The 14988-nt window shown below is 45.7% G+C and overlaps 2 protein-coding genes across 2 annotated transcripts in view; both read left to right on the plus strand.

The window, feature by feature from the left end:
* Window positions 1-2802, plus strand: part of KCNH6 (potassium voltage-gated channel subfamily H member 6) — a 33850-nt gene extending 31048 nt beyond the window's left edge. The window contains exons 13-14 of the mRNA XM_075171256.1: window positions 855-1053; window positions 1447-2802. Coding sequence (XP_075027357.1) covers window positions 855-1053; window positions 1447-1734 — 487 coding nt within the window. The 3' untranslated portion in view covers window positions 1735-2802. The remainder of the gene's footprint in view (window positions 1-854; window positions 1054-1446) is intronic.
* A 1252-nt stretch (window positions 2803-4054) lies between these two features.
* DCAF7 (DDB1 and CUL4 associated factor 7) lies at window positions 4055-14988 on the plus strand. The gene is made up of 7 exons (XM_075171277.1): window positions 4055-4600; window positions 10796-10954; window positions 11367-11478; window positions 12550-12668; window positions 13287-13496; window positions 14100-14217; window positions 14759-14988. The coding sequence occupies exons 1-7, from the start codon at window positions 4463-4465 to the stop codon at window positions 14929-14931; spliced, it is 1029 nt and encodes a 342-aa protein (XP_075027378.1). The 5' UTR covers window positions 4055-4462; the 3' UTR covers window positions 14932-14988.

Genomic DNA, 14988 nt, shown 5'->3' on the forward strand with positions numbered 1-14988 from the left:
CTCACCCCTGAGCCCTTTGCAGGCCTCCTCTTCCTGTTGCAAAGAGGTGCAAACATCCTCTTGCTCGAGCAAATGAGCCTCGGGCACATCGTTGCCCTCTAAATAAGACAAAAGACATGATTTTTGAATGAGAAGGAAGAGCCCACACCGGAGTCGCAGGTTTAAAGGCACCAGGCAGCACCCACACGAGTGGCTGGCTCTCCCGCCCACGGCTGCTGCCCATGTTAAGCTCACTTAACCACAGTGCCCACACACGTATTTCAGCGTCTTGCCAGCGTGCCATGCCCAGCAGCAGGGGACAGATCTCCTACCCACTCCATAAGAGCTGCCAGGACCATTGCCTGCGAGGGGGGCTGTGCCCACTCCTGCCAGAGCTGCTCGTTTCAGTCAAGGACAAGGCAAAAGGAAGGGACTTATTCTACTTTTCCATTTCCTTTTGTTCCTCAGTTAAAAATGGTTGGCACCAACCTGCCTTGCTCCCATCTGTCAGCACAGGCAGCTAGCCTGGAGAATTGATCCAGATTAAAACTAACCATTGCAATTATTTCCCCCCTCCGGGGTAGTTTTAGCTTTGTTCAGTTCCCTGCTCCAGATCCCAGTTTGGCTCCACAAAAAATTGGGCAGGGGATGACTGAGTGTGGCAGGAGAGAGACGGCAGGATCGATCTCTCTCTGGCAGTGCTGGTTTGAAGCTCTCTAAAATCCTCACCAAGCAGCACCAGGCAAAGCACCATCACCCTTGGGCAGCTGAATCGGCACCTCCTCCCCGGTGCCTCCCCTGCCCAGCCACGGGTCTGGCTCTCGTGGGATGCAGCGGGATGCACTGCGCTAACACCGGGCTGCTCTTGTCCCCAGGCTGGAGTCCAGGATGTCGTCAGACATTAATATAATCCTCCAGCTCCTGCAGCGCCAGCTGTCCCAAGTGCCGCCCGCATACAGCCCCATCTCACCGTCCTCCCACAACCTGGCCATGTACGGCATCCTCCCGCGGAGCCTGGAGCCGCTCACCCCCTGCGCACCCCTGGGGGACGAGGAGACGACGACCCCGGAGCAGGTAAGGCCACCCCTCCTGGCTCAGCACCGGCCGAGCTTCCTTCTACCCCAAGCAGATGGGACCTGGAGGGCCAGCGGTTCCCTCCAGCCTCCCTCCAGGCAAAGCACAGCCAAGCGCTCGCGGGTCCAGGCAAAGCCAAGGGGTCTTGAAATGGGAGTAGATCTACCTAGAGATGGTTCTGTCCACTGCATTGCTGATTTTGGTGCACAGCTTTCCATCTCCAGCACTATCAGGTTGCCCCATCAGTAGGGAAGGGAGTGGGTTCCTCTGCTCTGAGGCTTCCTCAGGCAAAAAATAACATTTTGGGACTTAGGGCCTGATGGGGTGAGGACAGAACGTGGCTACTTTGTTTTGCTTTTGCCATAACCCACCTGGTTCCTCCTTTCCCACCAGAGCCCAAGCTACACGGAGATAGAAAAGTTCCACTTGAAATCCAGGGACTCCTTGTCAAGCGGGATGCACCTCACTGTGGCATCCGACGAAACCATGACGGTCTACTCTGAGCAGGAGCACCATTCCCCACCTCTCCCAAACCCAGAGCCTCCCCATCAAAGGGCACCAAATACCCAGGGACTCTTCCGGGGCTCTCGTTTCCCTTCCCTCCCTGAGCACTTGGAGGCATCTTCCGAGCACCAGGACATTCAGAGACACCTCTCCGACCCAGTGCTTCCTGGAAGTTAGAGAAGTGGGGGCTGCGAAGCAAGTCAAGAGGAACCTCAACTGCGAGCTCGGTCAGTTGATGTTGATTTTGACTGCAAGGGTAAGACGGAGGACAATGCCATTGGCTCAGGGGTATAATTTGTAGCTGTCTTCTGCCACCGTGAAAGGAAGCGTAGAGTGGCTGGCTTCCGAGGTCAACATTTTCCAGCGGTTCCCATAGAGTAGATTTCATTCGCACGTTATAGTGAACCCAGAGCAGTTCTTTCTTACGGCCACCAACAAGCTGCTAAGCCAAACAGTACCTGCCGCCTCTTCCTTGCCAAGGCTTCCTCTCGAGAACGGCGCAAGCCAAGTGAGCCATAGCAACCGGACGAGAGCGAATCCACGGCTCTTAGCTGCAAGGCAACTTTGCTGTCAGCTCTTTGGAGCAGGGACCATTGCGTTGGTACTGGGCTTAGCCCAGTGGAGCCCGTGGGAATAACAGAAAGGGTAGTCAACAGAGGAGGAGGAGATCTCCACAGTGTGGTACCGGGGGGAGCTGCAGGTGGGAAGCCCATGGCAAGGACAGAGGACAGAAGCTATCCTTGTCCTATTTGACTGCCAGTGAGAAACTAAGGGCCAACAGCCCCTGCCACTTCAGCATGCTTCAGCACGAGTCCTAGGGCACTGACTTCTCCAGCAAGGCTGATCGTGCCTTGCAAACCCCAACATGCATCCCACAACTCCCCAGATAAACCCAACTGGTCACCGGCCTGGGCATAAAGCACAAAACTCAAAAGCACAATCCCAGAAAGCCGAAAAGCCCCAGACACCTCATCTCCAGCCCTTCTTCCCAGCTTCTCTCTTTTGATAAAGGTTTGATAGATGCTTCCTCCTCCCCAGCCCTTTCCCCGGCAGACTCCCGCAGCATCCCCCGTAGGAGAAGCCCACTTAGCACTGCCGCCTTGCCGTTCGGTTAGATGCTGTGACAGTCCTAGGCCGCCTGCTCAAGTAATGTATCAAGCTCCCTTTGAGAGTAGTAAAACTGTGAGCATCTCTTTCTCTGGAGTTTTAGTGTACACTTTGCAAATAAAGATGTTTTTGGCACCTAATGTGGATTACAGCTGTGTTTGTTGGGAGCATCCATGAACTCATCCCTGGCAGTACAAAGCACAGGTGCTAATTTGCAAAGACCCCTGAAAAGCCTGTGGTCAAACCCCAGTTGCTTCACCCAGGGAGTGTGGGGCTAATGAAGCCCATGTGTAGGTCTTACAGGTCAAGGGGGGGCTTTTCTGAGCAATTCCTTCCCAAGAGGATGCACTTCAGGCTCAGCAGCAATTCGCAAAAGCTTTTCTACAAGACCAGCCTGCTGCTGTTCTCCTGGGTATGAAAAATGACCTCGCAAACACACCTGAGGCAAAGATTACACCAAGAGTCCTTGCAGCAAACAGGACTTCAGATGAGCACGGCAATACCTGGAGCCCAGCCTACATCCCTTGCTGAAGGGGACACGGCTCCTGCCCAAATGGGACTGCTCCTTCAGGAGGGCTGGACCCAGGATCACACATAATGGATCCCATATGGCCCCCAAACGGCGAGGACAGACCCCTTGCCCTCAGCAGCGGGTTAAACCTTACTCTCCCCAGCTGATCTCGCTCCACAGGGCCTAAAACCAGCCGGCAGCCCCTGCCCAGGCCCCAGGCAGGCACAGTCCCACAAAGAGTCTATTTTTACCCCGCACCAGCCCAGGTTTCCGCTGGCAGGGGCTGGGACGTCTCCTCCCCACCCCATGCCTCCGCCTAGGGAGCCAGGAGGCCTCGAAGCCTTCCCAGGACGTGCACAGCACCTGTGGAGCGCCTGCACCCCGCACCAGGGCCTGGGGCACCCACCCGGCCCGGCCGTGAGGGAGCCGAGCTGCCCGCCGGGGCTCAATCCAGATGCTGGGCCTCAGCCTGCCCTGCTCCAGGCAGGAGCTCCCTAGGAAGCCGATGCCCACCTGCGCCCCTTCCCCCAGTAAGGCGCCGGGCACACGCCAATACTGCTGCGTGCTACCAAAAATAAAACCCCATAATTAAGCTGCAGCTAATTAGAGGCAAGCCCGTCTCTCGGCGGAGGCGGGCCTCGAACGCGCGGCATCGCCGTGCACCTGAAATGCCCCCCCGCCCGCCTCGGGCTGGTGTGACTGACACCGCTTCCAGCCAATCGATTATCAATAAGGGCTCAAGATTCCGCCTCGCGCCACTGCGACCCCTGGTAGCCAGTAAGATGTCGAAAACGAGCGTGGCCTCCCTCCGGGGCGGGGTCAAACGCAACGGTAGGTTATCCCAGCCAGAGGGCGAGCGTCCGTTTGGAATGAAGGGCAAAGCGACCAATAGAACACCGAAGAGTGCCAAACGGACGGGTGAGACTCTAACTGACAGGCAGTACAGCCAACCCGCACCCAGTGGGCGGGGCTCCCCGCGTGGCTTCCGTTCCCGTTGTGTGAGGGGCCGAATCCCAAACGGCCTCCGCGCTGCTCCTGCTGCTGCCGGGGTCTGGGGCCGGGCCTGGGGGCGCGGCGCCGTGCTGCGGCCTCCCCCGCTCACCGCCGCCTCTCCGGCCTCGCTGCGCCCCGGCCGGCCGCGCTCCTCTTCTCCCCCGGCCCTCTTCGCCATCCCGCTCCCTTCAGTCGGGCCCAGCGCTCCCCTCCGAGCCCAGCTCGGGCCCCCCCTCGGCCAAGCCCGCTGCCCCCCTCAGCCCTGCCGCTACCCGGGGCCCCCTCGGCCGAGCCATGTCGCTGCACGGGAAGCGGAAGGAGATCTACAAATATGAGGCGCCCTGGACCGTGTACGCCATGAACTGGAGCGTCCGGCCGGACAAGCGGTTCCGTCTGGCGCTGGGAAGCTTCGTGGAGGAGTATAACAACAAGGTGGGGAGCGGGAGCGGCCGGGCGCGGCTCTACCGGCATCGGGTGGCGGGGCTGGGGCAGAGTGAGGGGGAGGAGGGGGCCGACTCTCTTCATCCCAGTGGTTCAAGCGGCTCCCCAGCGCGGGGCACGGCCCCGCCGTTGGTGTGGCTGGAGGGAGTCTTCCTGCCTTGTCCTCGGCACTGGGAGCTGTGTGGAGCCTTCAGATGTTCCCCTGAAGTGCTGGGTGCTGGCCTAGATGCGGGCTGGTTTTCCTCAGCTGTTGGGAGGCTGAGGGACTGGGGGTGGGAAGAGCCGTGGGTGCTGCTGCTGGCTGCTCCTCAGCCAGGAAGGTCTCCTAGCTTGAGCATACCTGTTTTTTTTTTTTCAGTCTGAAGGAAAGTTTATGGCCAGGATTAAAGTTTGTGCTTATACAGGGTGTCCGAGACTGTGTTGGAAATGTGCTGTTTTCGTTATACTTTCTTGCTGTGGAGGACTTCTGTCTGATAACTTTTTTCATAAGTATATAAACCGCTTTCACTGATTTCTCAGTACCTTTACTTTGCTCTGAGAACAAGGGTGTAATGAGGCATGAGATTATATCTTCAGTGTTTCTCTGCCAGATATAAGTGGAGAACCTTACATTGGTAATAGAGACTACATGTTCATCTCTCCAAACACTTGTGCAGTCATTTCTGAACAGACTTTAATGTAATGAATTCATATAAATAAAAGAGATATGAGGAAATGGACATAGCTGTAGAGCATCCTGAAATTTGTGTGAAACTAAAGGTTTTGCAAATACAGCTTTGTGTGTTTATAGCATGTGTGCTTTATAGCTTTGTCAAGCTGTTTAATGGAGGTTGTGGAAAATAATGGCAGAAAGTTGGTGTTGGGGATTGGGCTTTGTGCAAGGATGTAATAAGAGGGAGTGACGGTAAGGCAGGGGTGACATCTCTTACAATTACTGCACTTGTAGCAGTCCTAGACATGATACTTCTACTGAGCACGTTGTAGTTCAGCCAGTATGAGTTGGCTGCGTATGAGTTGTCTCCTTACGCTGGTGAGCACTGTTGTGGTTCTGGGAGTACTGCTGGGGAAAGGCAGGTCCCTGAGCTTGAAAACATTTAATTTGTTTAAAGACCAACTTGAAAATATTTCTGTCGTCTGTACTCTGAGAAGCTAAAATAACAAACTTGCAAACAGGTTTTTGTTTAGAGGTGGTAGAATTGGTTAATAAGGGGGTATACATTTATGTTGCCTTTACCTCCTTAAGTTTGGACCATTCCCTGGGGTTGCTCTTGATTACAGCGTGATCAGGCCTGCTTTTCAGTTCAGGCTTCAAGTAAAGCAGTTGAGTCAACCCCTCTCTTTTCTACTCTTTATGCTTACAGTTGTTGCAGACAGAAATTGTGTAGGACTATTACTGCTGTCTGTAAATATTCCCCAGGGCTTCTCTTGACCTCTGAGCTTCAGGAATAACTATTCTGTTGACTTCAGTCCATATAAGCACCACATGCTATGAGATCTATGTGGTGTAAAGAGCTAGAAAGTAATTGTGTGAGAATGAGATGCCAGTCTGGATGTTGCTGCTATAGAAATAAAGATGATGTACGATTAAAAATTAAACTTGTACAATAAATGCAGTGAAACATAACCTTCACTTTGCTGAGAGGTTTTGCTGCATCTCTCATATTTCAAAGAGTGGTGGTGGGGGGGGTTGTGGTTTTCTTGTTTGATGCTTTTTGTAGTGCTTTCAGTGCAGCCTTCCACTGTAGGAAAATAGTTAAGAGAGAGCTGTCTTGAGTAATTGCAAGTGTTGTTATTGCTTAGAGTATTGATATTGTCCCCTTTACTTTGGGGACCAGAACAAGCTTGGGAGTGGCGTTTCATCTGCACTGTCTTTATGGTGTCTTACTATGACTCTGACAGCTTTGCTGAATCTTTTAGAGGATGCTGAAACATTCAGGGAATAGCTTCATGCTCCAGATGGGAACCCTTGGACAGATACGGTACAGTTGTGCTAGGTGCGTGCTAGCTGTAAAATCTTTCAGCTCCAACTTCTGTCCATGTAAGTGATATAACTAAAGGAACAAAGGGAAAGAACTGAAGTTACCCTGTTTAAGTAGTCCATAACATTGTGCTGCAAAGGATCTGGAGCAGTTGGATTTATAGCCTGACTTCTGGAGTAAGCAGAAATTTAAGATTTTTACAGGGCATGTGTGAAAGCTTTGTCCTCCTGCATAATTTGCCCTTCATAGTTGAGATGTTTTATATTGCCAGCTTCTAACATCAAAATACACTTATAGATACAGTTGGCACTAATTAAAAGGATAATGAAAACTCATTTTCATTTCAACTTTTTCTTTGCGCTCTCTCTCTCTCTCTCTCATAATCTTTAGAGGTTTCTGACAAGCTCCAAACAACATTTCTGTTCCTGATGTTGCAATGATTTGTTCCAGAGAACTGGTTTTCTTCCTTACCCTTAATATACTAAAAAAAAATAGTCTGGAATAGCAATTCTAGCTTGCTTAAAATCTAACCAAATAGGTGAATATACCTTTTCCTTATTCTTCTGTTTTAGGGTTTCTTTTAAAAAGGTGCTTTTAAAAAGACTTAATGTACCAAGTGTTTGTTGCAGCAGAAGCCCTCACTGTGAGGGAATTACAGTGAAAGAAAGAGGATAGATTCTTTTCTCATCTGTCTCTGTGATTTTCTATTTCTGTAGTAATTACCAGAGCTTGAAGTACTTATGGGTTACACATATAAAATGGTTGTTTACACCTCTGTTTTCGTGGGGAACTCAAATCTATTAACTGACAAACCCTAATTTACTGCTATCCCCAATTCCCAAACTCTTCTAACCTTTGTCAACCCCCGCACTAATAAGCTGTGTAGCATACCAGAAAGCTAGTTGCCAAGAACTGTTTGAACCCCAGAGGAGTTTGTTTCGGCTTGTACACCTTTGCTGATCAAATCACTGATACAAGAAGAGAGATGACTTGCTCCAGTTGGAAGAACTAAAAATTATTTGGGGTAGTGTTTCCTGAACTTCTTGGATTAGGAAACTGCTGTCAGCCTTTATAACATCTCATGGATCACTGGTGTAATGGGAGGGAATGGGGGTGTTCATAAATCTCACTGTTAACGCTGTTCCGCAGGCTCCTGACTATGGCTTCATGGATCAGGAGCGATCTGTGGAAAACATCAAGAAAGGCTGATTTTGGTATCTATCTGCAAGATAAAACTGGAGTCCAGTTTAGGAAACAAGAGAGCGTGGTGCTATACACTGCTCACTCCCATCACTGGAGCAGACTGGCAGGTTATGTGCTTCCCAGGTTGCCACCTTCTCCTGAACAGTGCCTCGAATCAGAGAGCGTTCAGGGTGGTTGTTTTACCAGAGGGTCATTCTTTCTGTAAGATTTAGAGTTGCACAGAAAAATTGATTGCATATTGAAGATTAATTGGTGCAGTGAGATCCTTCTGATTGTACATGACCCTAAAATAAGTGTGAAATGTCGTTCTTAGTAGTTACTAATTAGATTAAAGGGATATAGTTTTTTAAAAAAAAAAAAGTACTGTGAACTTACTTCACTGTTCCTCAAACCATGCAAGAAAAAAGTCAGCTGTTACCAAATTCTGTATTGTTTAATTCTGCGTCTGATTCTTTTGGATCATGTTGAAGAGAGATGTAATTTTTTTAGAAATTAAGGAATGCTGATTAAAGGCACTTCTTTACTCAGGTGCGCTGTTGCAATTAAGCCTTAAGTTGATAAAGGCTTGGATTATGATAGGAAAATCCACATCCAATTTTAGCATATCTTGATGTATTGGAGAAACAAATAATTATTTAGCATTCCTACCTACTGTCATAGCATAATTGGAAAACTAATGGAGATTGAACACACTGGTCCTCATTTTCCCACTGGAATGAGTTGCAGGTAGATGTAGAATGGTTCAAATTGCATCCTGACTGACAGTTACTTTCCTGTTAGCATCACCTCGGTCTTATCTGGGCTGGACTTCAGGCACTCCTTCGTGCAGTAGCTGGCAGCAGCAAATCTTGCCTCACTTGCCAGAGGGAGAGACAGGGCTCTAATATAATCAGCGTCCTGAAAATAATTCCATCGTTCCATCTCCTCGTGTTCAGCCTGCACAAGAGGATGAATAGAGGGATTCTGTAATCACTGTATGTGATCAAATCCAAAGAGAAGAGTCATATCTTTGAATATGCTGAGCTAGGGAAGAATAGAGCTTCTCAAGCAGTATTTTCTGCTTCTGCTCCTGTCTCTGGGCAGACCAATGCCTCCTGCTCAGAGTTATCACAGGCTGCTGCCAGGTCTGACAATCAGTGTCAGACACCTGATCTTCAGCAGTTGCCAGGAGCTCTAGTGTTGCTAGTGCAATTTTTGTTCTCTAACCTGGCCTGCACCTAAAAATGTCAAAGATCAGAAGATACTGGGTTGCTACACAGTCATTGCTTTCTCTCCAGATGTGAGGAGGGGTTAAACATGAATATGCAGTGCAGGAATATATAAATTCACACCAATGGAAGTGGGTCCTTTGCTGTTTGAGATTTGCTTCTGATTATGAGTATGTTGATTGCTTTGTGTAGGCTTAATACCCTCATATTGAGCTGAAAACAGCATAAGCAAAGGAGAAGAAATGATTAGAGGTCATTTGTCTTCTGATCCTGACCTTGCCACAAGATTTTCTATCACCAAGGACAATTTGCTTCCTTTGTAAAATCCGCTTAGTATTTGTGATCCCTAAAGGAGTTAGAAAGCTATTTGTCAATCACTTCAGAAGATTGGGAGATTCTTGGGTGATTCATACTAGAGTGTGAAGTATAATAAGGAGAAGCTGTAATAAAGAGAGTGCAAGGCAGACAAATACACAGTTTTTAGAAGCATACTTGAATATGTCTTTTGGGGTTTGTATGGCGTGAAAAGGATGGATTTTCTCATTGTGGCAGGGCGCAAGTTTGCATTTGTTAAGAGCATTTTTTGTTATGTGGAAAAAATATGGTAGACTTCTGATCTAGTTTAAATGGTAGTTTATTAACCAAATTGCTTAACCCAGAATATTTAGGATTTTTCCAGGTAAACATCTTAGAAAAAATCCATTAAGCCACTGTTTCCAGGAGGAAGCTGCTGTGTGGAAAGTACTAGGAAGTTCCTACCATGAGCAGCTTACAAACTAATTGTAGTGAGTTGTCCCCATGATGTTTGTGTTTGAACAGCATTTAACACAGTGGGGCTTTCATCCTGTTTAGGTCTTGTAGTCACTGCTAGGTTAAACATATCCTCCCAGCACCATATTGTTCGATGAACACTTTCTGACATGTCAATATTTTTCTAATAACATAATGTCTGGGACTTCAAGCATTACTTCAGGTGTTGTCATGACCAAGCTATGTGGAGATGGTTTCTTGTCTGCTCTGTCTTGCATCACTCTCACAACTGGGCAAGTTAACCCTTCCCACTGTCACATTACTGTGCAAAAAACCTAATTTGGAATTCAGTTACCTAGAATCTTTCAGCAGACCTGCTTTCATGTTTTTTTCACACAAAACATTTGAATAATTATTTAAATATTTTAGCTTCCCAATTTTTTTTTTAATTTTGAATTCTATTTTACTTTCTGACTCTCTGATGACAATCTGTACCTTAATTTTGTGCAGTTGTGACAGAACGTTTTAGTTAATGTGATGCTGAAAACAGCTTGATAGCTAGCTGACATGACCTGTCACAATCTGCAGGGTTATGGCCAAGAACTCCATGATATGGGCTTTAATTGTGGGTGGTTGTCATGCAAACTACAGCTTGTCCTGCTCTCTGAAGATGTCATTGTTAGCATCAGTTTAGTTAATGATGACTTGGAATAATGTTTGTGCACTTTAAGTCTGGGATTTAAACTAGGCTTTGCAATGTGGAAAAGAGAAGAGTGGTCTTTAATCCTTTAGGACTGGATTTTGATTCATTTGAGATCATCTCTTCAAAGTAAAGCATGGTGGTGATTACGTATACTTCGCTTTTGCTTCATAGCTGAGGCATGTAAGCAAGCTTTAACAATTTCTCATTCCATTGACATGGTGGTCCTTTTATATTGTCCTTGAGGTTAGAGGAGGTGTCCTTCTGAAATACACTCAGTTGTAATGCTGTAATTATAAATGAGTATTTTGATAAAATGCTTTCTTTTAAATATGTCTTCTTATAGGTGCAGCTTGTTGGTTTGGATGAAGAGAGCTCAGAATTCATTTGCAGGAACACCTTTGATCACCCCTACCCTACCACAAAGCTTATGTGGATCCCAGACACCAAGGGAGTATATCCAGACCTGTTGGCAACCAGTGGTGACTATCTGCGAGTGTGGAGAGTGAGTAAATAGATAGAAAGAGATAAACCATGATATTAATTGTGTTGCGTATTGATCTCATTTTTACTGAAGACCAGATTTTTTGAAGTGAGTTATTTTCCTTTCAGGGTGTCTTACCCTTGCGACAGTGTGGAGGTTAAGACACAAAATTAAGTCAGAGCATTTGAGAATTTGTTTTCTTAACTGCAATAATGTGGCTAAATATGAAGACTGTAGGAGAAGCAGAATTATGATGGTAGTTGCTGTTTAATCACCTTATTGAAGATAGAGATGGTGATTGTGTTTTCCAGAGCTTTAGGATGAAAAGCTGAGAGGAAAGAAACCCAGGATTAACACCTTATGTTTTGGAAGTGCAAGTGGAACAAGTCATGTGATGTTGCTATTTAAGTCAGATGTTTCACTTTTTCTAAAGGTGGGTGAAACAGAGACCCGGCTGGAGTGTTTGCTGAACAATAACAAGAATTCTGATTTCTGTGCTCCACTAACATCATTTGACTGGAATGAAGTGGATCCTTACCTTCTAGGTGAGACTGACTAAATGCTACATTTTTAGCGTGGAAAAGACACGCTTTTGAATTTAATCTGGTGAAGTTTGGGCTGTGACTGATTGCTGTGTCATTGCATGTCACTGGTTAATTTGATAACTAACCAGTGGACAAACTTCTACATTATAGAAACTGCCATTGTCTTAGGTTAAAAATAAAATTTAAAAAAATTGAGCAGCTCCTGGAGACTTTTTTGCATTGAAAGGTGCCCTATCCAGTTCAGAATGGGTCACTTAAGTTGGATTAGGGGTGTTCCTTATTTGCAGATAGGGAGTCTCAGTCTTCAGGGCTGGTGAGCTATTGTTGTAGTGCTAAGTAATGATGTAAATGAACTCCGCTTATTTCAGTGTATTCTGGAGTGGATAGAAAACCATGTACCAAGCTTTTTCTTTTGTGAAGCCATTTCAGCAGCAGGAGTAAAGCCAGGAGCCCTTAATTCAGTTGGAGGAGGGGGCTGAATGCTTAAGGTTTAATTATAGCCTATGGGACAAATTGTGAATCCAAGATGACTGATCCAGCAGAGGCTTGTTTCCCAGAAGAGTACAGCCATTTATGTAGGGGGATTTGCCCAGAGATTAACAGTGATAATATGTCTTAGTAATTATTTACTACATGATTTATTTTTTGTGTGTTGCATCTCTCATCTCTTAAGAGCTTTACTACTAGCCCCACCTTCAGTCCACAGAAACAATCAATTAATAATAATACGTAATCGCAACATTACGATTGAATTTTGGTTTTGACATGCATATGAGACTTAGAGGATGGGAAAGTTCATCTCGGCGTTGCATCAGGCTTCTGAATAGATTGAAGTAGACATGAGCTATTTACACTTTATTCCTGTGTGGAAGACTATTTCTGCAGCTAAAAGGTTTGGGTCATTTAAATGCATGGTAGACTGTGAGCTGTTTGACATTCTTGATTTTAATTGTATGCTGTTCTTGTAGCTATTTTGATCTGTAGATGTTGGAGGATATTACATTAATCCAGTAAGTGATTAAATAATTTGTGAGAATATTAATTTTGCTAATAGAAATGTTTTTGTTTCAGGTACCTCTAGTATTGACACAACCTGCACTATTTGGGGTCTGGAGACAGGACAGGTTCTGGGAAGAGTAAATCTGGTCTCTGGCCATGTGAAGACCCAGCTTATTGCACATGACAAAGAGGTGACGGCTTTTTTTGTTTGTTTACATTCATATTTCTTGAGCGGTAGAAAAGGAACAGAACTTTTCTGTTTTCCCCCTTTTTCTTGAAAAATCTAATGATCCAAAAAGATAATTTATCTAAGATTAAGGTATACAGTTTTGAGTACCAAATTAAAACTATACTGTTGGCTATCAAAAGTGCTCTGTTTACTCATCATATAATCTGGACTTGAGAATATGCTTGTTTTACTAGACTATGCTCCAGAATATTTTAGAAAAATGAGCTAAAACATCAAACTGGAATGGAAATGAACTGTCAAAAACAATAAACAACGTGCAAGATTCTTTCATTTTAACATAATATTACTTTTCAGCAATTAATATAAAAAAATCTCAGTCTGGGAAATTGATGTATTTAGTTTCAGTGAATGATCTTATAATGACATAACCCTTTTAATTTTTTCCCCCTCCTTTTGGCAAGTGTAGTAACTAAAAACTTGCTAGGAACATCAAGTATTTGACAGAAAATGTCGCAACTAGATCTGCTATCCATATGTAAAATCCATTTTACTGCGAATTAGGAGGCAGTGTGCTCACTAAAACTAAGGTTATGTTTTTTTCTGTCCTGTTACTGAGCAGGTGTATGACATAGCATTTAGCCGTGCAGGTGGTGGGAGAGATATGTTCGCTTCAGTTGGTGCAGATGGCTCGGTGAGGATGTTTGATCTCCGTCATCTGGAACACAGCACCATAATTTATGAGGATCCACAGCATCATCCATTGCTGCGTCTCTGCTGGAATAAGCAGGATCCCAACTATCTTGCTACAATGGCCATGGACGGCATGGAGGTAAGGCGGCAGCTCATCTTCTGTAGGGGCTAGGGGTTGTGATTTTTTGGGAGGTGGCTTGATAGTAATTAGTAGTCAGTTCTTTAAAGTAAGGGGGCAGTGTCAGTACCTGAACTGGAGTATGATTAAGGACCAATTCTTAGTGCACTAACTTCAGTAGGAGTTAAAGAAGTAACTTTGGCATTATAAACTTGAAGATCTCTATGGCTCATGTATATTTCAGCTGTTTTTTGAGAGGGCTCTGTGAGCCAGCTGGGCAATAGTTTTCACATAAAATCTTAACTAAAGGTGTGTTAGACACTTTTTTCTTTCTCGGCTGAGCGCACAAGGTGGCGTATCTTAGTTTGTCACTTGTGCCGCTTCAGGGAAGCGTAATTCGTTTGCCCTTGTTGCATAACTCGCGAGCCCTCCCTGTGAAGTCTGACTCCTTTTAAGACACATGAACCAGCTAGAAGCTATTCTTTGAGAACAGTGTTTGCTTGCCAACCGCATCCTTTAGGAAAGGGCTGTATTTATAGCCTTAGCTCAAAATACTTGGTTTTCTGAAGAAACAAATAAAAAAAAAATGCAAGTTATTAATTTAGTTGGTTTTTGTTTCTGAAGGTTGTGATTCTAGATGTCAGAGTTCCCTGCACTCCTGTTGCCAGGTTAAACAACCACAGAGCATGTGTAAATGGAATTGCTTGGGCACCTCATTCTTCCTGCCACATTTGCACAGCAGGTAAGTGTGATCCATCCCTGTCCAGCTGCGTTGGTGAATCCCTGAGTGTCTTTCACTGCATTTGCAAAATCCTCTCTCTCCAAAAGTTTCTGCAGTTCTCTGCCTGCCTTTTGCTAAAGAATACCTGCAGTTTAGAAGCGCTTTATTAATGACTTTCCTAAAATTTTTATGGAAATAGACACCTACTGGAGCTTATTCTGTGGAAGTAGTGAGCCCAGAGCCCAAACTATGCATCTGCTTCGGCTAAGCTATATTATTTTAATGCTCCTTTTTTTTTTTTGCAATCTAGTTCTTAAATGTTTTCAATTGATGAGAGTTCCACTGATCATTTGTTTTTCAACTCTGTTCTGGATAATTAATAATGATCCAAGCTTTTTTTTTTTGGAGCATAGTTGTATCATTGTATCTCTGGCTTGAATACTCATCAGGACTGCAACAGCCATACCCTATATAGCTTCTTGGACTATACGCCTGTTAGTAGTCATGTATGGAGACCTCGTTATACCTTGATTCTACTTATGATTTTCTTCTCCATTTGCAGCGGATGACCATCAGGCTCTCATCTGGGATATCCAGCAAATGCCTCGCGCCATTGAGGACCCTATCTTGGCCTATACAGCAGAGGGAGAAATCAACAATGTACAGTGGGCATCAACTCAGCCAGACTGGATAGCTATCTGCTACAACAACTGCCTGGAGATTTTGAGAGTGTAACCTTACTGCTTCATGCCACCTTGAGGCAGGGCTGTATAATTTCCCCTCCCCTCTAAA

The sequence above is a fragment of the Calonectris borealis genome, chromosome 22 (genome assembly GCF_964195595.1).
Source record: "Calonectris borealis chromosome 22, bCalBor7.hap1.2, whole genome shotgun sequence".
NCBI classification, from domain to species: Eukaryota; Metazoa; Chordata; class Aves; order Procellariiformes; family Procellariidae; genus Calonectris; species Calonectris borealis.